General features: G+C 39.1%; 1 protein-coding gene across 4 annotated transcripts in view; it reads left to right on the top strand.

The window, feature by feature from the left end:
* Positions 1–2,488: 2,488 nt before the first annotated feature.
* Positions 2,489–26,418, top strand: part of SHPRH (SNF2 histone linker PHD RING helicase) — a 92,464-nt gene continuing 68,534 nt past the window's right edge. For 2 of the 4 annotated variants that reach the window (XM_066248496.1, XM_066248493.1), the window contains exons 1-11: positions 2,512–2,695; positions 9,133–9,798; positions 12,333–12,459; positions 15,592–15,810; positions 18,255–18,333; positions 18,987–19,137; positions 20,244–20,352; positions 20,631–20,887; positions 22,656–23,312; positions 24,567–24,818; positions 25,632–25,710. In XM_066248496.1, the coding sequence (XP_066104593.1) occupies positions 9,166–9,798; positions 12,333–12,459; positions 15,592–15,810; positions 18,255–18,333; positions 18,987–19,137; positions 20,244–20,352; positions 20,631–20,887; positions 22,656–23,312; positions 24,567–24,818; positions 25,632–25,710 (2,563 nt within the window). In that variant the 5' untranslated portion in view covers positions 2,512–2,695; positions 9,133–9,165. Of the gene's footprint in view, positions 2,696–2,928; positions 3,195–9,132; positions 9,799–12,332; positions 12,460–15,591; positions 15,811–18,254; positions 18,334–18,986; positions 19,138–20,243; positions 20,353–20,630; positions 20,888–22,655; positions 23,313–24,566; positions 24,819–25,631; positions 25,711–26,418 lie in introns of those variants that run through there. The other 2 variants (XM_066248494.1, XM_066248495.1) reach the window with 2 other exon arrangements.

Here is a 26,418-nt window from a genome sequence, read left to right as displayed (position 1 = left end):
ATTAATGATTTTTGTAAGGAAAATATAATACTGGCCCTGAACGATCTTATTGTTGATATACACAACCTTGGGTCATCATTTTTCTAATGTCAACCTAGGAAGGTTGGTGAAACACTGTTTATTTTTGATAGAGAACATGACTTTATGATAAAAGGCAACCACCTAGACAGAGGAGTCAAGAGGAATTGTAGGTCTTCCTGTTCTCTTAGAGCTAAACTGTTGCAAGTCACTAAATTTCTCTGGGTCTCATATTTCTCCTGTAAAATGAAAATTTTGAATATCTAATATTGTCATTGTATGAATAAAAAATGTAACCATTAAATGGCTTTGCAAAACATAAAGTTTTCATAAATCATTAATAATACTGTTTCTGCCCCCAAAGGCACTTAAATTTGTATTAACTCATTTACTTCCTCTCAACCAGTTCTTCTCCCTGAAGATAATTTACAACATTTATTTGTAAAATAGATGACCTGAGTTAGGGCTATAGCTAGAATAAAGCTAAGTGTCTCCAAAAGGAACTGGATCTGTAGCCTTGGTCTAGTGAGACCACACAAGGAAGCAAGTAGCCTGTCATCAAATTTATAGCTTCAAGAAGGAGCAGTTGAACTCTCTGAACAAACTACTTCACTGATTGGTTCAAATCCAAAATTAACTCCCATTTATGGAATGCTATTAGATCTTTAGCATCTAATAGGTGGAGGAACTCGGTGTTGTCAGGGGTAAACAAGTATTTCACAGATGGGAGCTTCCAGAAAGCTAAGGTGCAAAGAAGAACTTTTTTTTTTTTTCCTCCTGAAATTAGCTCTAGTGATTCTAATATTGGAAAACACTACTACACAGAAAAATATTTCAAAGAATATACAGGGCACTTTGTAATTACAGGATTGAACATACCATTGGAAATTTAAGAGAAGAATTTCGTTTAATTGTAACTGCTGAATGATATTGTGTAGAAGTCCCTCTTTATAGTTAAAATTACATCTCCAAACACAGTTTAATATTGTAGTTTAATATTTCACACAGGATAAGAATAATTATGTCTATAGAGCTTAATTATACCAGTCACGGTGAACAAAGAGAAAATAATGCTACACTTATTTTTTTGTTTAATATTTCTGCCAGTCCCAGAGGCGGATTAAGGTCGGTTGAGGCCCGGGGTACAGAGGAAAATATTGGGCCCCTTAAAAAAAAAAAAAAAAGAGAGAGAGAGAGACAGGGAAAATAAAAAATACATGTTAACCACATTTTTAAATAAAAATTATTATGTATTATTAATGTAAAAAATGCACATATGAAACCAAACTTGGTGTCATTAGAAAAAAGTGTAAAGTTGGCGTTTTGCAGGGCCCTTCAGAAGTCCGAGCCCAGGGCGCACGCTGGTTAAATCCACCTCTGGCCCGCCCCCAGCCTGACGCAAACTATAAGTTTAAATCTCTGCTCCAATGGTGAGAAATGACATAAAACTATCAAAGATAACGTTTTACAGCACACTATGCATTTAGATATTGAGTTTCAAATTACATTTCCAAAAGAAAGGTTCCATTATGCCATGTACTTAGTAAAATGATAGGTTCTCCAATAAAGGAGGGACTCGGCTTGCCCATTGCTCCAACATTAGCACTTTTTCAACTTGCTTCTTGAAGCCTGGGATAGAATAACCGATTTGCATCGGATTTTACAGCGTTTTGTTTATGTAAATAGCTTCTTTCAAACTACTGTATCTCAGAGGTCTGTGATGAAGTTCCATACAAAGAAGGATAGGGACCCACTCTGGACTGTCTCTGCAACTACAACATAAGCTCCTTTCGGCAGAAACTTACTTTAGTGCTTCTGCGATCGCACCTGCCAGACGCCCCTGCAAGCAGGACGCCGCGTGCTTAGCAGGGACGCACTAACCACTGAGCACGCGCTAGTTCCTGGGGGTTATTTTACAGGCTCTTGGCGCTGACGCCTCTCATCAGAGTTATCCGAAGAGAACTAAGCTTCATCCTACCTCCATGAGAAAGCGGCTAACTCTCAGTGAAGAAAAGGAAGAAATGAGGGCCACCTTCAGCACAATACCTGTAGTTCTTCTCTCCACTTAAAATATTTACTCACATTACACTGGAAAGTCTTTTAAAATAATACTGTAGAGGGAGATAAGTTTCATCAGACTCTAACTAGTGCCAGTCTTCTAGAAGCAATAAAACAAAAGTGCGTTTCTAGTCTCTACTATCTTCATTATTAAAGCGCCGAAAGGTTGCCGGCACTCGCTTTAAGGCGGGTCCCGCCCCTTCAGCTGGGAGAGCCGCCTATATTTACATTTGCTTAGAGCCCACCTCCTCCTTGGAGGTTCCAGCCAATCCTGTGACTTCTACTGTTGTGGACAGAGCTACCGCGAGACTCCAACTGTAGCCTGTCGCAGTCGTTCATCCCGTGGACTTGCGTAGAAGTGGTTCTGGAAGCCACGGCCAGGGGAAGGGGGCGGGGCAACTCGACGTGCGCGTACACTTTGACCCCACGGTCCAGCGCGCCCCCGGCAGCTAGACGCTGTGGTTTCTGGCTCCCCGGGGAACTCGACACGCCGGCCTAAAGCGCGCGTGTCCACCTTCAGCGGATGTTGGGTGTGTGACGCCTGCGTGCCTGGTGACTTGCGGGGACATTATAGGGCCTTGGTGCAAAGAGTCTCAAGAGGCTTGGAGAAGCCTTGTAGGTAGGCGCTCGGGTGGCGGAGGGTCAGGGGTCAGAGTTCGAGTATGGAAGACATCTCTAGATAGAGACGGAGGCTCCGAGGAAGGAGGACTCGGTCGCTCTGCACCCGCGGAAGCTACAGGGCTAAGAGGGAGCCGCCGCGCGAGTCTTCCCGGCCCTTCCCGGCCCTTCCCGGCCCCAGCCGTGCGGGCCGCTGGGCCGCTGGGCCGCGACCGCTTCCCCGGGAGGAGGTGGAGTCGTGGGAAAGGAGGCCGTGCTTCTCCCCGGGGGGCCTGCGCCTGCGAGGTTTTGCTTGAGCGTCCGAGGGGCTTTTGTCGCGGTCCTCGGCCTCGTGGTCGCTTGATTGCTCGGCCTGCTGGGAGCGACTGGGCGCTGACAACCCTGCTCCGACTCCCCGAACTGCTTTTGGGTCTTTCGGAAGCCAGCGGAGTGGGTGGGTCACCGTTCGCCGAAGGCGCATCCCCCTGGAGGCTGGAACTGGTCAGCCGCCTGGCTTCTTGGTAGGCGAGGAGTCAAAGGGGGGCGGCCGAGGCTTCTAAGTTAGTCTGAAAGTTCTCAGTTACCCTCGGAGGCTGATTAATTACCTTCGCATCCAGAACCACGCTCGCACGTTGTGTATTTTTACTCTGTGGTAGTTGCCAGCTTTATGAACAGAGATATGTTATCTAATGATTGATGGTCGCTGTCAGATATGCAGTATTATTAAGTAATGACTATTAAGCTTGTGCCTTTTTTACCCAGTGACTTGACATTAGGCACCAAGTATAAATTTTAGATATTTGGTGTTTTCCACCTTTTTTAAAAATTAATTTGAGGCTCTCAACGAACAACATAAAATAATTTTTTAGTCTATACATTGATTTTTAATTCTGTCGGGTAATAGCAGGAATGATAGAATTTCCATGAATAGAAATGATCCCTGGTGTCGGTACTGTCACCAGAAAGGCTAGTTGGTTTCTATTCGGTAACCATGCTGGAAACGGAACAGTAGTGAGCCGCAGTAGGCTAAGTGCGCCTTTACTGGGTAGAGCTTTGCAGGACCAGTGAGCCAAGAAGCTGGAAGTGGAGAATAAAATATTGTAATTTACTTCTGAGAGAAGCAGTGACATTCATATTTTATTTATGCTCAGCTTAAAAGAATTATATTTACAGAATTATTTAAGAAAAACTTTTATGAAGTGTTCAGGCTAGAAGGATTCGGGGAGAAAAGCTGCTTATGAAGGCGTTTTTCAAGTTTGTATGACTAACACACGTTAGGGTTCAACAGATGAAAATTCTCTCATCCTGCTGGAGTTATCACAACAGAAGATTGTGGTAGCTTTTTAGTCATCAGTAGTGATTGGGCTTTACTTATATAGGGTTCACCTTGGATCTATACACGTAGCAAAGGTACATTCCTTTGCCCTCAACATCTAAACCCAGGTCGACCATCGATTTGTTGTAATTCAGGATTTGTGTATTTTAATGAGGGATTATAATTTGATAGGGGGGGGGATCTGAATTTAAGTTTAATTGATATTCCTTTTTTTTGTCTTACTTAAGATTTTTGTTTTTTTAGCCATCTCTGTTTTCTGTTAAAGAGACAGGGTCGGTCAGTTTTGTCTATCTAATTCTGGGCCAGAAATAGTAAAGAATAGTTTCACATTACCTGCAGTCTTCTAGAATGTGGTTAAGAGACTCTTGTCCAAAAAGAAATGTGAGTAAAGTACTGTTAGGTCCTTTAAAAAAGGGAGGGTATTCATGGAGTTCAAGATCTTTGTTTCACCTTATTTTGTGTATCACTTCCATCCTGGCACTGACTTGGCATTGAAGGTACAATGCTGAATAGGATACTGTTCCTCCTGCCCAGCTTTCAAGTAGTTCATAGTCAAACGGTTGGGGAGCAATGTAGCAGTTGGGATCTAGGAGGAGAGGCCCTTAACTCAGCGGGCCTGATCTTGGAGGGGTTTAAGGGAAGATTAGGGCACTGACAGAAAAAGTGTGAAAGAGCATTCCAGGCAAAAGGAATTTACATTTAAATGCAGGTCAGTAAAAGTTCATTCAGTCCATATAGAAAACCGCATTTAATCATGTTTTACACTAACATTGCTTTTTAAGAAGGAGGAAGTAGATCCATCAAAGGTGGGATTTATATGGTGTGAAGAAAACCAGAAGGATTTAGAATATGATTAGAGATATACCAGAATTTGGCTTGTTAGCTTCTAATTTACGTTATGGTTATTGAGTAGTTTATCCCTGGATGGAGATCCTATGGGAAAAGAATCAACCAAATCAAGGTTTTTTGGATTTGGGGTTTGTTTTTTTTTAATAAATGCATGCTCAGTTCTGGTTTAATTGGTTGGGGTAGTACCTGGGCATTAGAATTTTTTAAAGTTTCCACAGGTGATCCTAATGTGCAGTCAAGTTTGAGACGGTCTGATCTATGCTCTGCCATCCTGCCACATTAAATTTGGTTATTGTAAAATATAGTTTATAGTATTCTCAGTATGTTGATAATAGCAACTACCGTTCGCTATGTGCTGAATTTCTGTTACCATGTATACTTTACAGTACCTGTAGTCAGAGATTGATTATAATCTATCTACCTGCATACTCATGAACCCAGCCTGGCTAGGGAATGGGCTTCTCATGATTGACATAGACCAGCATTTTTAATAGATTTTTGGTACTTTGGAGAATGTTCTATATTTGTACTGCTTAAGCAGTAGCCATTAGTCACACATGGCTATTGAGTACTTCAGAGTGTGGCTACTGAGACTGAGGATCTGAGTTTATAATATTTAATCTTACTTAAAATAGCCACCTGCAGCTAGCAGCAACCTTATGGGACAACATCAACAGAAACAATAACCACCCTTCCTAAATAAGGGAAAGATTCTGTCAGCAAAAGCAAGGAAGTGAGGTAGAGTTTAGGCAGGTGAATAATACTCCCTCAGTTTCCTTTATGGTTATTTCTTAGATTTTTCTATTTCTTGAACCAGTTTTAATTCATTTATATTTTATAGGTAAAACTACCCCTTTTATCTACATTTCAAGTTTATTAGAGTAAAGCCATTCTTAATATTCTCTTATACATTTTAAATCCCTGTATCTGTTTTTTTTTGTTATTGTTTTTGCTTTTTAAATCCTTTATTAAGGTATAATTTCCATATAATTAAATTCAACAATTTGATGAGTTGTCACAAATGCATACAATCATGTAATTAGCAGTAAATCATTTTTGTCACCCCAAAGTTTTCTGCCCTGCTCCTTGGCTGTTAATCACCTCTTCCCATTTCCTGGCTGCAGGTAACCACTAATCTGCTTTCTATCACTAGGTATTTGCTTTTCAAGAATTAATGTAAATCGAATCATACAAGATGTAGTAGTTACATGTCTGGCTTACTTTACTTAGCATAATGCTTTAAACTTTATCCATGTTGTTGTATGTTGTAACAGTAGTTTAATCATAGAGTTGTTTTTCATGTGTTTATTTACTGGATGATGGACATTTGGATTTTTCCAATTTAGGACTTTGAATAATAAGAGTGTTTTTAACATTCAAGTTTTAAGTCTCTTTTGTGAATCTGTGTTTATATTTTTCTTTAATAAATGCCTATGAGTGGGAAAATGAGGCTCTGCAGAAAGTCTATATTTACTTTTATAAGAAATTGACCAAGTTTTCCTGTTGGAATATATGGAGTTTAATTATGGTTGAGTTCAGTCTTTCATTTTAACCAGTCTAGTGGATATATAATTTCTTTGTATTAATTGACTGATTTCAGTGAGAGAAGGAGAGAGAGAGACAGCAACATCAAACTGTTCCTATATGTGCCCGTGACCTGGAAACCCTCCAGGAGCCCTTTACTTCCAGACAGTGCTCTAACCAGCTGAGCCATCCACCAGGGCATGGACGTATAATCTCTAATAGTAGTTTGTGGGTTGAGTTTGCATTTCCTTGATGACTAATGAGGGCCAAAATATTTTCATATGCTTAATTGCTACTTGCACATCATCTTTGCTGATTTTTTAAAAATTTTTGTTCATTTTATTTAAGGCTTTTTGTCTTACTACTGTTTTGCAAGAGTTCTTTATATATTCCACATACAAATCCTGTCTCAAATAACAGTATGTTACGTCCCTGAGTGTGTGATGATGTTGATTGTATAGATTGCTTCATCTGTTTCCTTGGGTGAAAGCTTTCTGTGTTGATTTATTTTCCTGGTGAAGCTCCCTTAATGTTTGATAGTTGATTGTGCGCTCATCTTTGCAATTGAGATTCCTGTTTCACTTTCATTGTTTTGGCTTGTACAGTTTGCCAAAGAGAAGGATCAGAAGGAGCTGCTGGGACTTGCTTCCTATTCCCTTCAGTGATAATGGGGGAAACCTCTCTATAGGCAGAGTCCATTGTCCTGTGCTTTTTCTTCTGGACTCAGTAACAATGGATATCTTTCCAGTTCAGGCACTGTTTTCCCAGAACATAGATACCCCACCACAGCTGCCTTGCCAGTTCCCACTTTGTTGCTCCATTATTATCTCTGTTTGTAGCCCTGGGCCCACTTTGGGTCCTACGGTCAGCTCTGTCCCCACTGCTCATGGAAGCCCTCTGGGTGATGCTCCCATCTTTGGTGCTAATTCATACCACCACATACCTGTTCAGTCTGATTCCCTGGCGTTTTTAGGAATTCCTAGGAGTTTCTCAACTGAGATTTTCCCTGATGGCCTTTTTTTTTTTTTTTTTTGGTTGTTGCTGTTATTGTAGTTTTAACCATTTGAGTAGTACAAACGTCATGTACGTCCTTGTGCCTCCTGTCCAGAGTATGATCATACACGTACATCTTTAAACTTTGAACTGGAGCAGTAAAGGCATGCAGGCAAATGTATGTTCTTCTTGTTTCCATAAATTGGTTATCAAACATGATTTTAAGTTAATAAAACTAACTGGAACTAGTTTCATTTTTTTAAAAAAAACAACAAAAAAACTCACTCCCGGGGGTCAGCGAGCATGAAAAGAACTCACTACTCAAAGGGTTAAATAGGACTATGTGTTTCTGAATTGTTTGTTTAAAACACATTTCCCATTTTCTCCTAGATTTGGAGCATAGTAATTAGGGGTGGGGGTAGAGGGATGTAGGCTGCTCTATGTACTCAGATTGAAGAAACAAAAACAAAATTTATTGTTGATACTGAATTAATGACCGTGGTTTGACTTACACTTCTTTCATATCCTTTCCTAAAATATAGCAGTGTTGAATATATAATGGGGGTGCAGCAATCCCTATTGATTGGACTTTATTCAGAAGTGGAATTAATTGTAGAAAGTATTTCTTAAACTGTGCTTGAAGCCAATTTTCAATTGATTATACACTTCTTTTTTTCTTTTTCAGCTACATGGCTGGGATAGGTCAAAATAAGTACCAACATCATTATTACTTTATGACTTAATCTCTGTGAGCTACTCTGTTTTGTGTAGAAATTGGCTATTATTTTGGAAAAAGTGTACTTTGGGGCCTACCTCATATAAGCTGCCTTCAGACCAGTTCTCTCTTTTGAGATAGGAAACTTTTCTTTTCCATACCTTTTCTTTTTATTCTCTTATTGATTGATTGATTGATTTTTTTTTTCTTTTCCAAGTGAGAGGAGGACAGATAGACTCCCACATGTGCCTCAACTGGGATCCACCTAGCAACCCCCATCTGGGGCTAATGCTCTGCCCATCTGGGGTGGTGCTCACAACTGAGCTATTTTTAGCACCTGAGGTGAAGGCTCCATGGAGCCATTCTCAGTGCCCAGGGCTGATGCTACGGGAGGGAAAGAGAGAAAGACTAAGAGAGAGAGGGAAAAAGGGAATGGAGAAGCAGATGGTCGCTTCTCCTGTGTTCTGTGACTAGGAATCAAACCAGAGACATCCACACACCGGGCCAACACTACCACTGAGCCAACTGGCCAGGGCCTTGATTCGTTTATTTAGTCTGATTTATTTTCCCTGGTTGCCATCACCACCTTATGCCTTGCCCAACTATCCTTCTTATCCATTTTATCTGTTAATCCACAAAAAAAGAAATATATTTCCACATTTTTAGCTTCCTCTTTTGAAAGAGAAGATACATGTTTAGGGATTTTTAAGCTATGTAAGGATCAAGTGAAGCTTTGATAACCATTTGGGATTTTAAAACATTTGAAATTCTGTAGTGACGATATGAGTTTACATGTTACTAAAATGCATTTCCAGGATATTTGAGAAATTTGCTGCCATGCTGCTTGGTAAATGTAGTTTTAGAATTTATTTTATATGGTCAGTATTGACTTATTTAACACATTTATTCATTGCTTTTTGTATCTCTGACGGTTTCATGTTATGTGTATGTGGACAATTAGTTTATGCTGAATTTCTCATCTGGGGGCACTTTAATACTAAAATTATCTCTTGGAATGCCTACTGTTGCATTTGTCTTCTAGAGTTCACGTTTCCCAACCAAGAGAAAGTGAAAAATGAGCAGCCGACGGAAACGGGCCCCCCCAGTCAGGGTCGACGAGGAGAAGCAGCAGCAGCTGCGTTGGAATATGCACGAGGACAGAAGGGACGAGGTGCTCACTGACGACGAGCACCCGTCCTCCGGCTCTGACACCTCCTCTGCCATTTGCGTCATCCTGGAGGACTGTGGGAAGGAGGAAGTGGCTCCCAGAGGTAGAAGAAGGTATGCAGGGGCAGTGAGCAACTCAGAATCAGTCGATAAAGAAGAGACTGGTGACAGCCTTTCCCGCTCATCTGTGAAGCTGAATATTGTGATTTCTCCCTGTCACTTTGATAATTCTTGGAAAGCGTTTCTAGGCGAGTTCACTCTTCAGCTTCTTCCCGAACAGAGTTTAGTGGAAGATTGTTCTGAAAGAAGTTTTACACTGATGAGTTCAGAGTCCAGCAATCAGTTCCTGATCTATTTCCATTCAGAATGCACAGATGTAGATAAACAGAAAAAAGGACTCAGTGAGCCAATCAGTGTTTGTGTCAAGGGCATTCTAGTGGAATCATCCTTCAGTGGTGAACTGTTAGAAGATTTGGGCTGGCTGCAGAAGAAGAGAAAAATAAAGCTTCACCAGAAACCAGAAGGAGATCACATTATTAAGGTACCCAGTTTCTATGGTGTCTTTTAAGGGTCTTCTGCCTTGGGTAGTCCTTTCTAAAGTTACCTAAGATAGAAGATCTGAAACGCCAGCAACAAACCTCTTATTAAGTTTGAAAGTATACTTTATTTTGGACTTTCAATAACTATGAATTATACATATCTATATTGTTGCTCAGTGGTCCCCAACCCCCGGGCCACGGACCAGTACTGGTCCACAGAGAAAGAATAAATAACTTACTTTCTTTTCGTTTTATTTATATTTAAGTCTGAACGATGTTTTATTTTTTAAAAATGACCAGATTCCCTCTATTATATCCATCTAAGACTCACTCTTGATGCTTGTCTCGGTCACGTGATACATTTATCCGTCCCACCCTAAAGGCCGGTTCGTGAAAATATTTTCTGACATTAAACCGGACCGTGGCCCAAAAAAGGTTGGGGATGACTATTGTAGCTAATTATTTTCAGGCTAAATTTTTTCAAGGCTATCCTCCTGGTTCCTTCCCTGCAGCTCTACTCCTACTGATTTGTCTTAGTCCTTGTGATCTCTTCCTCCTCCAATTGCAATCCTTGAACCATTTCCCTGCTTGCCTTTCAACTCCTCCATCTACTTTGTCCCTGGAAGAGTTTAATATGAAATGCAGGTGGAATTTTATTATTTACTGCCTGCAGAATTGAGCATAACCTGGCATACTGGTCTTTCCTCTGGGAGACCCTGGTCTGCTCCTCCAGCCTCATCTTTTATCAACCTGCTTTTTATTTGGTTCAAGAAATTTCTGGTTGACTTGTTTTCTACACATTTCATGCCATCTTTCTGCATGTTTGCTTTTGCTTTCTTGGTTCCTTCTGCCTGGGTTGTCCTCTTCCTCTTCCCTAATATGACCAGGTAATTCCTGGTCATTCTTTAATATTCAGCTCAGAGCTCACTTTATCTAGGGAGCGCTCTTCTTCAACTCCCAGGATGGTATTAACATGCTCTTCCCTATCATACCCGATGCATACACTTAACTTGGCTTGGTCACTTGTAGCGCACTTACATTTTAGGTCCTTCGCCCTCACTAGACTATGAAGTCTTACCTTCGCAGCTTAGTGAAACGCCTGATACTGAAGAGATTTCAGTAAATGAATAAATAAACTTATCATTCATTTCACGCTCTGCTATTCACTAGCCAAGTAACTATGTGAATCATTAAAATGCTCTAATTGCAGCTTCTTTCTGTATCAAATATAAATAATATCCATCCTTTTTTACCTCATACAATTGTGTTGAGAATCAGGTGGAATAATGTAAGTAGATGTACTTTGTAAACTTGATGCAGGTCAGTATGCCTTCATACTAAAACTTGAAAGGGAAAAAAATTCTATGTTGAATTCACTTTTGTTCAAATGAAAACTGCTGCATTTCTCACACTAAAAAACAATTGCATTTTAGCCCTGTTTATAGTTTCAGAATAGACCGTAGAAAAGGAGAAAATTTAGCAGCATTAGATTATAATTAATCATTCCATAAACAGTGCAACTCTGCAACCAAGCTTCTCTTTCTTTGTTGATCGTGAGTATCAAAATTGTGGCTCCGCGATAACAAGTAAGAATTCATGTATTTGTATCTGTGTTCTGTCCACCTGCCTCACAATCCAGGTTTTGACCTATTCTGTGTTCCCCGATCTTGATTTTTATAGCTATTTAAATGCTGCCATCTCTAAGTGAACAGGCCAAGGTAAAAATGTTAGTGAATTGTAATCTTTGCCACACATTCCTGTATAATGCTGGGTTGGAGTCTTGTTCTTGAGTGAAAGAACAGGAGAATCTCAGTGCTTAGGAAATGGGGCCCGGGTGGTAGAGGGAAAGGGAGGAAACCACTTCCTGAGTATCTGCCATTTGGACGTCTTCAAGTTGATCCAGGCTACGTTATGTGGGCTTCTTTCCATTCTACAAATAAGAACACTTACGTCAAAACAGATTAACTATTTGGCTGTTTATTTAGCATCTAAATACCAATGCTATTATTCATATTCAATATTTGACTGTATAACTTCATACTGTGTTGCTTCACCAGAATTGAGATATAAAACAATTAAGTTCAGTTTTCCTGTACATTGAAGTGTTTGATGTAATAATAGGGATTCCCAAATCTAACTCCTGGCATATGTGTCAGAATCTTCTGGGTGAATCTGTATTATTAGCCAAAGTCACTGATTGTTCTGATGCTCGTCACGTTTGGAAACCGTTGACTTGATCAGTAGAATTGATGCTCTCTCATACCCTCCCTGGTGTGGTTCCAGCTAGGGAAGTATTTTTTTTTTTCTAGCAACCTGAAGGGTGCATCACACAGAGTAGGTACTGCTTTTGGGAAATGGATTTGTTATTGAAAGTGAAAATATGTGAGGGAGATTTGATAGATATATAATTGGTGTTTGTGGGGCAAATACCATGAATATCTTTAAAAGTGGTGATGGTAAAAAATATTTTTCTTATATTCTCAAAGTGTGGCATAGTACAATTAAAAATACTTCTGTACTGATTAATTCTTTGTAGGTTGGAATTTATCTTTTGGAAGATGGCCTAGCAAAATTAGACTTTTTCAGTGATGCAAATTCAAGAATGAAAAAGTTCAGTCAACTCATGAAGAAAGTGATGGAAAAGTTATACAATTTTATTCCAGGTAATTTTTAAAGTAAACTTAAAAATTGCTATTACTTAAGAGTTGTGGGTTTTGCTCTAAGTCCTATTTATAACAGCCAGAAAAAAACAGCTAGTAAAACCATAATAAAAATTAACCTCCGTAAAGTCTCTTCTGTATGACAAAATTATATTTTTTTGAAATGCCCCCGCTAATATAATTTGTGGACTTATTTGCTTAATAGTATGCGTAGCTTAGAGTAAATGGGCAAGAAATGTTTGCAGAGTCAATAGGCAGAGTCTAAAGCAGAGGTCTCAAACTCGTGGCCCGCGGGCCGCATGCGGCCCTCCAAACAATTTTTTGCGACCCGCCGACTAATCCACGAACTACAGTTTCTGGTTGTTTTGTGACACTGAAAAGTGTTGCGTAACAGTTGCCTTTTGTAGACCTAGTGCGGCCCGCTGAACGGCTGTGATCTTGCTCTGCGGCCCACATGCTGAGTTGAGTTTGAGACCCCTGGTCTAAAGGGATCTGAGCTGATTGGAATTTTCATAATATTCCTGTGTTTTTACTTTGTTGTGGCCAGAGGTTTTTTGTTGGCCTTTGTTCCACCTCTCCTTTTTAGTCTGACAACGTCAAGAGCCTGCTTCTTAAAAGGCCAGTTAATTTTGCTACTATTTCTTGGCAAGGCATTGCATCCTTGGTCAGGACTGCAGCTTCCGGTGTCCGCCATTGGTTCCCAAGGGAGAGTGCGGATAGCTTGGTGCAGCCCATCAACACTACTGGAAAACGGCTCAGATTCCTCAAGCCCTGCCCGTGGTGGGGCACCATTATTTCAGGTGCAAGTCTTCACACTGAAATACTTAGAAAATAAGTTTCTGGCTTGATTGTTAGGTTGTTTGTTCAGGACATTCTTTGTAAAGTTTCATAATGCTAATCAAAGTAAATCATTTTGCATATTAAAGTCTTAAAAGGAAGAATGATCTCTGGCTTCAGAATTGGAAGAAATGCTTTTAAAGACGTATACTTTTAAAAGTTAAGACAGATTCATTATCTTGCCTTCCCCTTCCACCCCCCCCCCACCCAAAGTGATAAGCAGGGGGTGGCAGACAGACTCCTGCATGCGCCTGACCAGGATCTGCTCAGCATGCCCACCCCGGGGTGATGCTCTGCCCATCTGGGGCGTTGTGTTGGGAGTCATTCTAGCCCTGTGGCGGAGGCCATGGAGCCGTCCTCAGCACCTGGGCCAACTTTGCTCCAGTGGGGCCTTGGCTGTGGGAACAGAAGAGAGAGATAGAGAGAAAGAGAGGGGGAGGGGTGGAGGGGTGGAGAAGCGGATGGTCACTTCTCTTGTGTGCCCCAGCCGCAAATTGAACCCAGAACTTCAACACGCCAGGCCAATGCTCCACTGCTGAGCCAACCGGCTACGGCCCATTATTTTGCCTTTTAAAAAGTATACAGTATGCAGCTTTAGCCAGTTGGCTCAGTGGAGCGTCGGCCTGGCGTGTGGAAGTCCCGGGTTCGATTCCCGGCCGGGGCACACAGGAGAGGCTACCATCTTCTTCTCCACCCTTCCCCGTCTCCCTTCTCTCTGTCTCTCTCTCTCCCTCCCGCAGCCAAGGCTCTATTGGAGGGAGTTGGCCTGGGCACTGAGGATGGCTCTGGCTCCGGCTGCAGTGGAGCAACGGACCCAGATGGGCAGAGCATCACCACCTAGTGGGCATGCCGGGTGGATCCCGGTCAAGGATATGCAGGAGTCTGTCTCTCTGCCTCCCAACTTCTCACTTAAGAAAAATATAAAAAATAAAGAATACAGTACGCACTTTTCAAAGTAAAACTTCAAAGGATTTCAAAGGAACACATCTATTTAGTTATCAACTACAATTATACAACTACAGTAACAATCTGAAATAACCAAACATAAAAATAAACATTAAAGTTTTAAAAATCTTGCATGGGCCTGACCAGGTGGTGGCGCAGTGGATAGAGCACCGGACTGGGATGTGAAGGACCCAGGTTCAAGACCCTGAGGTCACCAGCTTGAGCGCAGGCTCATCTGGTTTGAGCAAAGCTCACCAGCTTGGACCCAGGGACGCTGGCTCGAGCAAAGGGTTAGTTACTCAGTCTGCTGAAGGCCTGCGATCAAGGCACATGTGAAAAAGCAATCAATGAACAACTAAGGTGTCCCAATGAAAAACTAATGATTGATGCTTCTAATCTCTCTCCATTCATGTCTGTCCTCTCTCTCTCTCTCTCTCTCTCTCTCTCTCTGACTCTCTGTCCCTGTAAAAAAAAAAAAAATCTTTCATGGCATATTTTTTATTAAAAAAGGTAAATTATGTGTTTTGTGGTACACTTCATTCTAGAGCATATGAGGTGTGTCTTATAAAAGTATATAGTCCTTTTTGAAACAATTCAGAAATAAATTATTAGCTAAAGGGGGTTAATTTGTTCAAGATTTTGAATTTTTTTTCATGTTATATATAGTAGGCACAAATCTTCCACATGGAAGTTGTGTCCAACAAATGAATCTGATATTCTTACAGATTTATATTACTGATTTACATAATTACTCCTAGTTGGCTAAAGCTGCTACTAAAAGCCTTTTTTAGTATTTGCCATATTAGAGAAATTATGTCTGCCTATGAATAATTTTTACATAAAGATCTAAAAGTAAAATGAATTATTCTTTTACAAACTGCAAAAGATAGAGTATATACATTCATCTCCTCAAATGTTTGTGAAATATCCACAATGGGCAAAGCATGTGCCAGCTCTAGGGAGCTATAAAAACAAAAGGCCGCCTTTGTCCTCAAAGAGCATTGCACTTCGTTGTAGAAGGAGCAACCACGCATAGATGATTGCACTACCAGACAATACATTGCACTGCAGTACCCAAAGTATAAGGGTATTACGTGAACACAGAGGAGCACATTCATTGTAACTGGGGCTCGGGGAGGGGGATGCTATGGAAAAAGTAGCAGTTGAACTACCTTGAAGGATGGATGGGGAGATTTTTTATGCATGAAGTATTAAGTGTAAGGCCTTCCAGTCACGAAACACACTGGTTAAGTCCCCAGAGCTGCCTGGTATGTTTTGAAATAAGAATTGCTGTACCTGTAGTTATAAAGGTTGGATTGAGATGTTTTGAGTACCTTGTTGTTGGATGTACAGATGTGTTGGAAGAGGATGAGGAAGATTCAGACAGTGAGTCAGAGGGACAGGACATTGATGAGCTCTACCACTTTGTGAAGCAAACACATCAGCAAGAGACACAGTCCATTCAAGTGGATGTCCAGCATCCTGCACTGACGCCCGTGTTGAGACCATACCAAAGAGAGGCTGTCAATTGGATGCTACAACAAGAGCATTTCAGAAGCACTCCCCCTAATGGCAAGTAGAAGATGTTTATGAAATACAGATTGATCAGAGGGATTGCATGGGACAGGGTGGGCGTTGGGGGAATTGATCATTACACAAATCATATTGAAAAGAGAGGATAGAACGAGGGTTACTATGAACAAAATGATTTTCTGAGAAATCCCAAAAAACTGAAGTCTAGAGAAATTCAATTGTGAGTTCTTTTATCCTAAAGAATTTGACTGGTTTCTCCAGTCTTGCTTGGAATTTTTTTAAAGTCTGCAATTTTTTACATGCCTTCCCAACTGAGAATTGTTTTTGGAATCTGATTATGTCCAAATCTTGCTCATCATTTGTAAGACACTTCACAATTTGATGCTGAATGTTAATGACAAAAAGCAAATTTACAAAAATGGAAGATGTGTGTGACTAATCTAATTTTCCTAAGTGTACATTTATTGTCTTTACTTCACAAAGTAAATAACAAAATAAAACATTACATATTAAGTGTTTTCATAAAAAATAGTAAGTTAAAGGGATCATTTATGCCACTTCTTTATTATGCAACCCAAAGGTATGGGCATAATAGGAGTTTTTTACATGACTATTACTCATTTTTCCTATATTGATTTATTCTAGTTCATGATAAATAGCTTTTTCCTCCCATGAGTTTCAACTTATACTTTTGTAGCCAACAGACTTTATTTCTAACTTTCTATTTTAGAAAATAAATATTAATTTATGACCAATATTATTCCCACTTCTCTTCCTCCCATACTCTGAATAATTTTTAAATAATAATTTCACATCATATTTCATCTGTTAATATTTCATTAAAAGATAAGGGTTCTTTTAAACAAATATAAATATATACATATATGGATGAATTTTAAAACCCAGTAATTCTTTAATATCCCTAAATCTCTCTTCTTTCCCTTCCTTTCTCCCCCACCCCTCTCCCATTTTCTTTTAGAATTTGTTTGCAGTTTGTTACAGTGGAATCCAGATAACATCTAGGCATTGGAATTTATTGCTGCCTCTTAAGTTTCTTTTAATTCATAGATTTTTAGCATCCCTCTTTCATCTCTTTTTTCTTAAAACTCTTGTGTGTTGAAGAAATTGTGCTCTGTAGAGTTTCCCATACACTGGATTATTTTGTTCTCCAACATACAATTTTTAAATTTTATTGATATATAACATATACAAAAAAAGTACAGATCTTAAAGGCATAGTTTGATAAGTTTTGACAAATCTATGCCTCTGTGTGACCAGCAACCCAAATAAGATGTAGAAAAAATTTTCCCAGAAGTAGCCACTGGCCACAGATGGCTCTTCAGACTTGAAATGTGGCTTGTCCAAATCATGTGCTCTTAAGTTTAAAATATACTAGATTTTAGGTAGTATAAAAAGTGTGAAATATATCAATAATTTATGTATTGATTACATATTGAAATATTATTTTGGTTCTTTTGGGCTAAATAAAATAGACTTAAAATTTTTTTGTCTATTTCTTTATACAGTGCTGACATATAAAATATTTTCATCAGCCCAAAATGTTCCCTCATAGCTCAGTTAGTTCTCATACTGAATTCAACCTCTTTGGGAGGAAACCAATCTCACCACAAATTAGTTTTCCTGCTTTTGAAACAATAAATGGAACTTCTAATGTGGAGGAGAGAGTTGGCCTCTTTTACCATAATGTATCTGAGAGTCATCCATGCTCCTTGTATCAGTAATTCATTCTTTTTTTGGTCCACAGACTGGATTTCATTAAGTCTCATTTGTCATTTAGTAGTTCTTCTGTTCCCTATGGTTCCCATAAATCAAAGCTTTTTATCTTTTAATTGTTCCATATTCTAAACCCTTGTATCTATAATCCTATTTCATCTATTAATCGCTAATGAAGGCAACAAATAATTACTTTCTGTTTAACTGGTAGGTAGAGACGTACTTCCTATTTGTCAGTTGGTTTAAGCAACTTAAAATATTAAATGAGAGGATAGTGGAATATTTCTGGTTGAAACTAAGTCAGTAATTTAGTGTTACAGTTTTAGATGATTTTCTTAGTTAAATAAGCCTTTCCTTTCACTCTTAGACCCATATAAAAGGCTAGGTTGGATTAGGAATAATGTATTTATATTATCCTACTAGTATATGTCTGTTGAGTTTGAAGGATTTATAAAAGGTAAAGCTACTTTTCTTTATTGGGTAGCAGTTGATTATATGTATTAGTTTTCTTTTCCTGTTAATCCTGTTATTTTCTGTACTTCAAATTGTTTGGAAAATACTTTTGCATAAAGCAGAGGAAGCTGAAGAATAATATTTGAAGAAAAGAGTGAAAAGGATCCTAGCCTCTTTCCTATGTGTATATATGCTGCTTACCAGGGTATCCTCTCTGTTATTTTTATTCTTATGTCATTGTCTGGCAGAGAAGCAAACAAAGAAAAACTTGTTCTTATGGGTATATTTTTCTTTAGAAAATGCCCTGCACTTCTTATGGCGAGAGATCATTACTTCTGAGGGTTTGAAACTCTACTACAATCCATACACAGGCTGGTATGTGTTTGATATTAAAAATAAATATTATGAAAACCTATATTAGTTTGGTCATATATGTTTTTAGCCTTGGCAGTAAGTACCTCAAGAAGGAATAGTAAGTTAAAGTCTTATTAGACATCTTTATAGCTTGGATAGACAGAATTAATAGCACCTGTCATTTTTCAATAAGTGAATGTTATACAAGAGACTTAAGATGCTTAGTTATTGATATTTAAAGAGACTATAATTCTAAGTAACAATTTCATATTATAGGTCACTATTTTTCATTAAATTTGTCAATGTTTATTATAAAGGAGTTTTAGGAATCATTAACCATAATTAGTGAATCAGTAAGTATTGCCCTTCTTTTTTCATTCTCAAAATTGTAAAACTCAGAGAAAGGAGGAAGATATGCTACCTTTTATTTTAGAAGAGAAAAAATGATGGCTGTTTTCCAAATCTGCTCTTGTTTCTACAGTCTTGGTTGTCATCTCAGGCAGTTTTAATTATTACTATCACAGTTCTTATATTCTAGAAATAGAGATTTGAGTTGTTGCACCCTAAAATGTAGTTTTAGAAGTTAGACTTGATGCATTTCTCCCAGTTCTCTGTCAGAACAGTTTAGTTGTTATCTGTATTCCTGTGATGTACTTTCTTGCTTTCTCTGTTAGCATCGTCCGTGAATACCCGAGTGCGGGGCCGCAGTTGTTTGGTGGAATCCTAGCAGATGAGATGGGTCTCGGAAAGACAGTAGAGGTTTTGGCTCTGATTCTGACACATACTCGACAAGATGTTCAACAAGATGCTCTAACTCTTCCTGAGGTAGGAGAGCGCAGGGCTTGGGAAGCAGGGGACTTATGTTCTCATAAATCTTCATCTGCTGAACATTTGCTTGGCACTTAGGTCAACAGTTTCCATTTATGCTGCAGCTGATGACTTATATTAGTTAACGTTAAGTGCGCACAGAAAATGGGATGTTTGTGACCCGGCAGGGTTTTTTAAGTGATGTTGGCCAAGTAGGAGGGGGGATATTCCGTCACTTACCAGAGCTTCCTTGTAGTTGCCAGAGAACTTCCTGTTGGAAAATACTGTCACTTCCTCAGTGTTTTGTCTCTGCTACAAGTCTCCATATTACCACTAAATGTTTTTGAGAACTATTTTTTTTAAGCTGTACAAATCTCAGATATGTAAATCAAGAATATAATAATTAGAACTTTGTTAAAGGATATGTAGCTTAGTGATTAGAGTGCTAGGTCCTTGTTCTAAAATATATAATTGTCTTAAAATATAAATTTGAAAGTTTAAAAAAAATTCCACTGAGGAAACAGAGTTCACATTTTTCCATAATGAAATCTGAAATCTTCAATTTGCTGAAATGAGGCAACTAATTAAGAGTATAACTGTAATTACCTGTAAGGCCCACCATGCTCACAACCTTGGTGATTATATGATCTTCTGATAGGGTCAAGTTTGCAAAATTAGCCTTGCAGATTTGAGTAGGTAATAGAAAATACCTTTTTCCTTCATGGAAAAATGAGTTAGCATATACAGTTTTAACTATCAGTAACTTCTTTTTGGCATTTCTTCTCATTAGATATTTTAATTCGAAGTTATTTTTAGTATTATTATATTTTCAGTAGGTTAATCTTGTATTTAAACAAGACTTAAAAAGTTTATTGCAGAAGTCTCACACTTAATAACATTTTGATAATTTTAGATAATACACAACACATTTAATAAAAGTGATAACTAGCTGTAACACCAAAATTAAAAATAAGGCTTGTCTGTATGAACTGCATATTTAGGCCCTCTTTTCATAACTTTTTACAACTCTTTTGCATCTCCTTAATTGAAAGGGTTAATGATAATAAGTAATTCAGAATACTGAAAGCAAAACACTGTGTGACTACTGCATGTTGTTTTATCAGGGAAAAGTGGTGAATTATTTCACTCCATCACCTTATTCTGAAGGAAAAGTAAAAAACACAGAAACTCAGAATATGGAAATTGAACCAAAAGAAAAAATTCAGTGCCCTCGTAAGTATGAAATCTCTTTAAGAAAATATCTTTTCACAGTGTTCCCTGTTGTAGTGATTCTTTCTTAAATTACTTCCATTACAGTCACTTATTTCTTAATGTGTTGAGATAAATTTTTATTACATATTCTTCAAAATGACTGTATAGACAACAGACTTTCTATAAATGTTTGGTTTATTTATTTTTTTAATTAACTTGGTCCATTAATGATTAACTGAGTTTTGTTTTCTTTTAATTTTAATTATTTTGACTGAGTTAGCATATCCTTTTGCATTTAGCTACACGTGTCATGATCCTGACAGCTGTGAAAGAAATGAGTGGAAAAAAGGGAGTTTCCATCCTTTCCATCTATAAGTACATCAGTTCCACATACAGATACGATGTTCAGCGTAACAGGAGTCTTCTGAAACGGATGCTGAAGTGTTTAATTCTTGAAGGTCTTGTGAAACAGATCAAAGGCCATGGTTTTACTGGGACTTTCACATTGGGGAAGAATTACAAGGAAGAGGATATATATGATAAAACAAAAAAGCAGGTAACAGCATTATGAAGTAGCTATGTGTGTGTGATGCCTCACTGAATGAGCTGACAGATCTCACCTTGACACTGAAGGTCTTGCTCTCTGAAGATAAAAAGCAAACTCGTTAGGGACATCGTTTGTGTATGTGACTTACGTTTTCTGCTTCCTGAATATTTTTCTACTCCACGAATATAAGTTCCATCAGAGTATAAATTTTATTTCGGTTACCATTAAGCCCAAAGAGGGGTGCTTGGCATATAGCAAGTGCTCAGATATTTATTGAGAGGGAATTATTAAATCAGTTCCTTAAGCATGTTCAGAAGTTTAACTTCTCTACTCTTGTGCTATTGCCAGCAGTTTAAAAGTTTGTTACCTATTTTAACAGTGTTAATGATACCTTATATTGGCAGAGTTCTTTATATACTTTTGAATCTTTTATCTAAATTCTCACTTTTCCCATGATCATCATCTTAATCCAGGGGTCGAGAACCTATGGCTCGCAAGCCAGATGTGGCTCTTTTGATGGTTGCATCTGGTTCACAGACAAATCTTTATTAAAAAAATAATGTTAAAAATATAAAACATTCTCATGTATTACAATTTATTCATTTCCTACCACTCGTGTTCATGGTTGCGGATGGCTGGAGCCAATCACAGCTGTCCTCCAGGACAACACCAAATTTTTTTTGGATAATGTGTAATGTATACAAGTCGTCGTATGGCTCTCATGGAATTACATTTTAAAATAAGTGGTGTTCATGCCTCTCTCAGCCAAAAAGGTTCCTGACCCCTGTCTTAATATTTTACATTTTGTTATAAAACTGCTTCTTTGGGGTTATTCATTTCAATTTTTTTTAAGAAAGTAGTTACAAATGTGTAAACATAAATCAAGGAAAGAGGAATGACAAGTCCAAGCGTGGAGCTACCAGCTTGGCCACTGTTGAAACGGCGGATAAAAGAGTTTCCTCCGTTAGGGAGTCTCCAATAGTTTTTCCCAGCCAGGGTAAAAGACTGCAGTGAACTTCTGTGCTTTTACTAATTCTTCTATCACCAAAAAGAAGAAAAAAGAAAATCTTCTTCAGTTGAGACCATTTACTGTATTTCATTAGTGTCCTACCTCCTCTCCGACCTTGGGCCTGCCATTCCTTCCAGGAAGCCATTACTGGGTCTGCCTTCTTAGGACGCCCTTCTTAGGCATTCCTATAGCATCACTTTACCTTTCACTATTCTCTCTTTCAGCATACTCTTATGAGACAAGGAGCTAAATATTCCTCATGGGTGTCCTCAGCACCGCACAAAATTGGCATTCCATGAATAATTGTAAAAGAGGACACAAGCAGAAAGGAGAGAGAAAGAGGGGCTTTCTTTGCTAATTGTAACTCATACATTAACTTTTACTTTCTTTAAAGGCTATATGTTAGTACTTAGTATTTTTATAATCGCCTTGATTTAATTTATATTTATGTGTTAGAAACTACTAGTCTTCTGTTGATTTAGGCAGACTATAAATTGTAAGAGTTTAATACCAAAGTATTATTAGTTCCCTTTATCTTTCTAATTTTTATTTTCTCCAAATCTTCCTTATAAAGAAAGCCTTTCTCTTGACCTTGCAGACCATGGGTAGGGTTCTTTCAGAGGGCACATCAGAACCCCCTGATCAAGACTGATTCTCCTCAGGAAAGAAAGTAGCACGATTTTTATATAAAGCACATAAGTAATGTTAGAATTTAATTTCAGGAAAGGAACTTGTTGAAATAAATTAATTAAATAATGTTTTTCATAGGCAGTATGGAGTCCAAGGAAAGTTCAGAAAGAACCCAGCAAACCAGTGAGCCAGGACACAGATTCTCAGTACTTGCCATCAAACACCTCTGATGATGACGATGACCCTTCCCATTATTACTGTAAGCCCAAGAGATACCGTAGTAAAATGAGGAGAAAGCCGGTTGCGTCCACAAAAAAGGGGAAAGGTCAGCCTGACACGGACCTTCGTTCACAAGACGACAGTTCAGCTACCAGTGACTCTGGAGTTCCCGATGTTACCACATCCAGGGGTACCTGTGTCTTTGAAGTCAAACAAGAACATGCAACAGGGGACCAAGCTGAATCTCTGAACCGTGCTGTTGGTGATGTACCACATTCCAGTATGAGTCTCTCTGATTTGTCTGATTATCGCTTTGAATGCATATGTGGTGAACTGGACCATGTAGACCGTAAGCCTCGTGTTCAGTGCCTGAAATGCCACCTGTGGCAACATGCAAAATGTGTGAATTATGAAGAGAAGAATCTGAAGATTAAGCCTTTCTATTGCCCCCACTGCCTGGTTGCGATGGAGCCAGTGTCAACCGGAGCGACTCTCATCATCTCGCCCAGTTCCATCTGTCACCAGTGGGTGGATGAAATCAACCGGCACGTGAGGTCATCGTCTCTTCGAGTCTTGGTATGGCGGTTTGGGTGCCTTAAAGGGACAGGAAAATGTCAAGTTTTGCTTCTTTAGTCATTGTCACTTTGTTGTTTATCCCCAAAATTAACTTAATGAGAAAATAATATTAAATCAGAACTTGAAGAGGACATTGAGAATAAGAAATAGAACAGTAGACTTTTTCTGACATTGGAAGTTCAGAAGTTAAAGTACTAGAGTAGAAAGATGTGAAAGCTTTTGAAAAAATGCTTTATCCTATAAATGAAAAAGTCTTTGTCTAAGCATTTATCCTCAGGGAGTAATGCAGTTCAAAAAACAGCACTGTGTGATAGCCGCTCGTCTGAGCCACCAGTTCTTAGCTCCAGAACCATCCTCTGAAGCCTCAGTTATCTCGTCTGTAAAATAAGAACTTACTTATTCAACAAATCGTTATTGACACCGGTTTTGTGCCAGGAACTGTGCTAAGTTCTGAAAATAGTGTTCCTTACAGACTTACTGTGAAGATTACATTGATAAAGCACGGGCACGTAGTATGTGATCATTCAGTGTTAGTGTTTGCTAATGTTAGTGTTCTTCACTCAGTTTTTCTTTCCTTGTTTCCATTCAGATGTTATTGCAGGTTTTCTACATCTCAGACACTGTCATAGGCATGGACAGAGAATACAGTAATAAGTAAAACACCATTTTTGCAATTGCAGAGCCCTGTTTTATGGGATAAACAGACCTTAGTTTGAGTCTTGGCTCCGCCAGTTTTGAGCAAAACACTCCATATTTTTTGCTTGTGAGAGAGGTATAATAACAATGTCTACCAGACTTGTTGCTGAAGACAGATAAAGCTTAGCAGTGTCTGAAACATAAAAGGCGTTCAGTAAATAACAGCTCTTACTCTTCTGGTTTATATACCTTTAGGTTTTTGCACATGCTGCTGATTCCGTCTGCTACCTACCTGTATCTCATGTGCTTTCCTCCTTTCTCTCCCTTGAAAACTCCAAACGTTCTTCAAGATCCACCTCAAATTTTAACTGCCCTCTGAATTTGCCTTCTCAGCCGTAGAATTGGTCCCTCCACTCTGGTGCTAGCCCGTTTAGCCCTGTTACATCTCCTCTCATGTCGCTTCTAGTAGTCGGCTTCCTCTAGACAAGGGGGAATTATCTCCAAGGTTGTCTGGTCCTAAACCAGGACAAAGGGCTCAGTGAGGGTGTAAGTAAATGATTATTTCAATTATCTTTGAAGAGCTGTTCCACAATTAACTATGTGCTGATTATTTTCTAGGTATATCAAGGAGTAAAGAAAGATGGCTTCTTGCAGCCTCATTTTTTGGCAGAACAGGATATAGTTATTATTACCTATGATGTCCTTCGATCAGAACTAAATTATGTAGATATCCCACACAGCAACAGTGAGGACGGGCGTCGCTTAAGGAACCAGAAGCGCTACATGGCCATCCCCAGCCCCCTGGTGGCCGTGGAGTGGTGGCGGATCTGCCTGGACGAAGCTCAGATGGTCGAATGTCCCACTGTAAAAGTGAGAATTTCTGCAGTCTTCTGAGGGCTGAGGAAGAGACAAAGGGAAGGGGATTGGGAGAAACTGTCCATAGAAAATTCAATAATTTAAGTGTAATTAACCCACAATATTTATATTAGCCAAAATCTTACTGTTAAATACTGTGTTTCCTTTTCTACTGTGAACTTCACGACCCCTAGGAATTATTTTGGTGCTATGAATCATTGCTGTACATGCAATGCCCCTGTGTATTTGAATAAGATGGCAGTTTATGTGATGAAGATCAAAGTAGACTGTATTTAAGGACTTTTGTTAGCATTTCTGCTAAGAGGAAAGCTTACCACACAGTCTCTGATAGCTTTGGCCAGCGTTGACTTTGGCAGCTTTTTATCAGACAGACCAGATGGTAATGAAAATGCAACTTTAGAAGCTAGAATTTTGATTCAGCTTTTGTCATACATCTTTATTTTGTCTTTTTTGGCCAGTCTGTAGCCTGTCCCAAATTTTTGAATTGCATCTATTATTATAGTGGTTGACATCTGAAAGATGGGGTGAGGATGGGTCAGTCATTTGGGGAGCCTTTTCATTCTGCATGTCTTGAACTCCCCTTCCCTCCCGGGGTGCATGTGGCATCTGCTGCTGAGAGCCACTGTAATGGAAGTTGGCCCATGAAGAGGACGCTCAGCATTGAGAGGGGTAACTGATAAACGAGAGCAATGCAGCGACCGGAGGTGCAGCTCTCCGTGGGCTGTGTGCATGAGTAAACACACCGAACTTCTGCATTTCTCCTCGGTGTTATTTTTCTTTTTTGATTCCATGTCTCTGTCTCCTCAGGCTGCAGAAATGGCTCAGCGCCTGGGCGGCATCAACCGCTGGTGTATCAGTGGCACTCCCGTACAGAGAGGACTGGAGGGTAATGAATGGCTTCCTCACTATTTGCGTATATTTGAAAAGCTTAATTTTTTAAGAAAAAGTATTGTTATATCTAATGTTTGCTGAAATTCTCACTTAAGTGGTGATATATGTATTTATATTAACTCCTAGTAGTTTCAAGCATTTATCTTTTTTAAAAAAATTATTTATTAAATTTAATGCAGTGACATTGATAAATCAGGGTACATATGTTGAGAGAAAACATCTCCAGATTATTTTGACATTTGATTGTGCTGTATACCCCTCCCCCAAAGTTAAATTGTCTTCTGTCACCTTCTATCTGGTTTTCTTTGTGCCCCTCCCCTCCCCCAACCCCATCTCCTTCCTCGCCCCATCTCCCCTCCCCCCACTCCCCCACCCCCGTTGCCATCACATTCTTGTTCATGTCTCTGAGTCTCATTTTTATGTCCCATCTATGTATGGATTCATATAGTTCTTAGTTTTTTTCTGATTTACTGATTTCACTCCATATAATGTTATCAAGGACCATCCATGTTATTGTAAATGATCCGATGTCATCATTTCTTATGGCTGAGTAGTATTCCATAGTATATATGTACCAAAGTTTTTTAATCCACTCGTCCTCTGACGGACACTTGGGTTGTTTCCAGATCTTCACTATTGTGACAATGCTGCCATAAACATAGGGGTACATTTCTTCTTTTCATACAGTGCTATGGTGTTCTTG

The sequence above is a fragment of the Saccopteryx bilineata genome, chromosome 12, assembly GCF_036850765.1.
Source record: "Saccopteryx bilineata isolate mSacBil1 chromosome 12, mSacBil1_pri_phased_curated, whole genome shotgun sequence".
Classification (NCBI taxonomy): Eukaryota; Metazoa; Chordata; class Mammalia; order Chiroptera; family Emballonuridae; genus Saccopteryx; species Saccopteryx bilineata.
The sequence above is the reverse complement of the archived record's forward strand: the minus strand, read 5'-3'. Positions and strand labels throughout refer to the sequence as shown.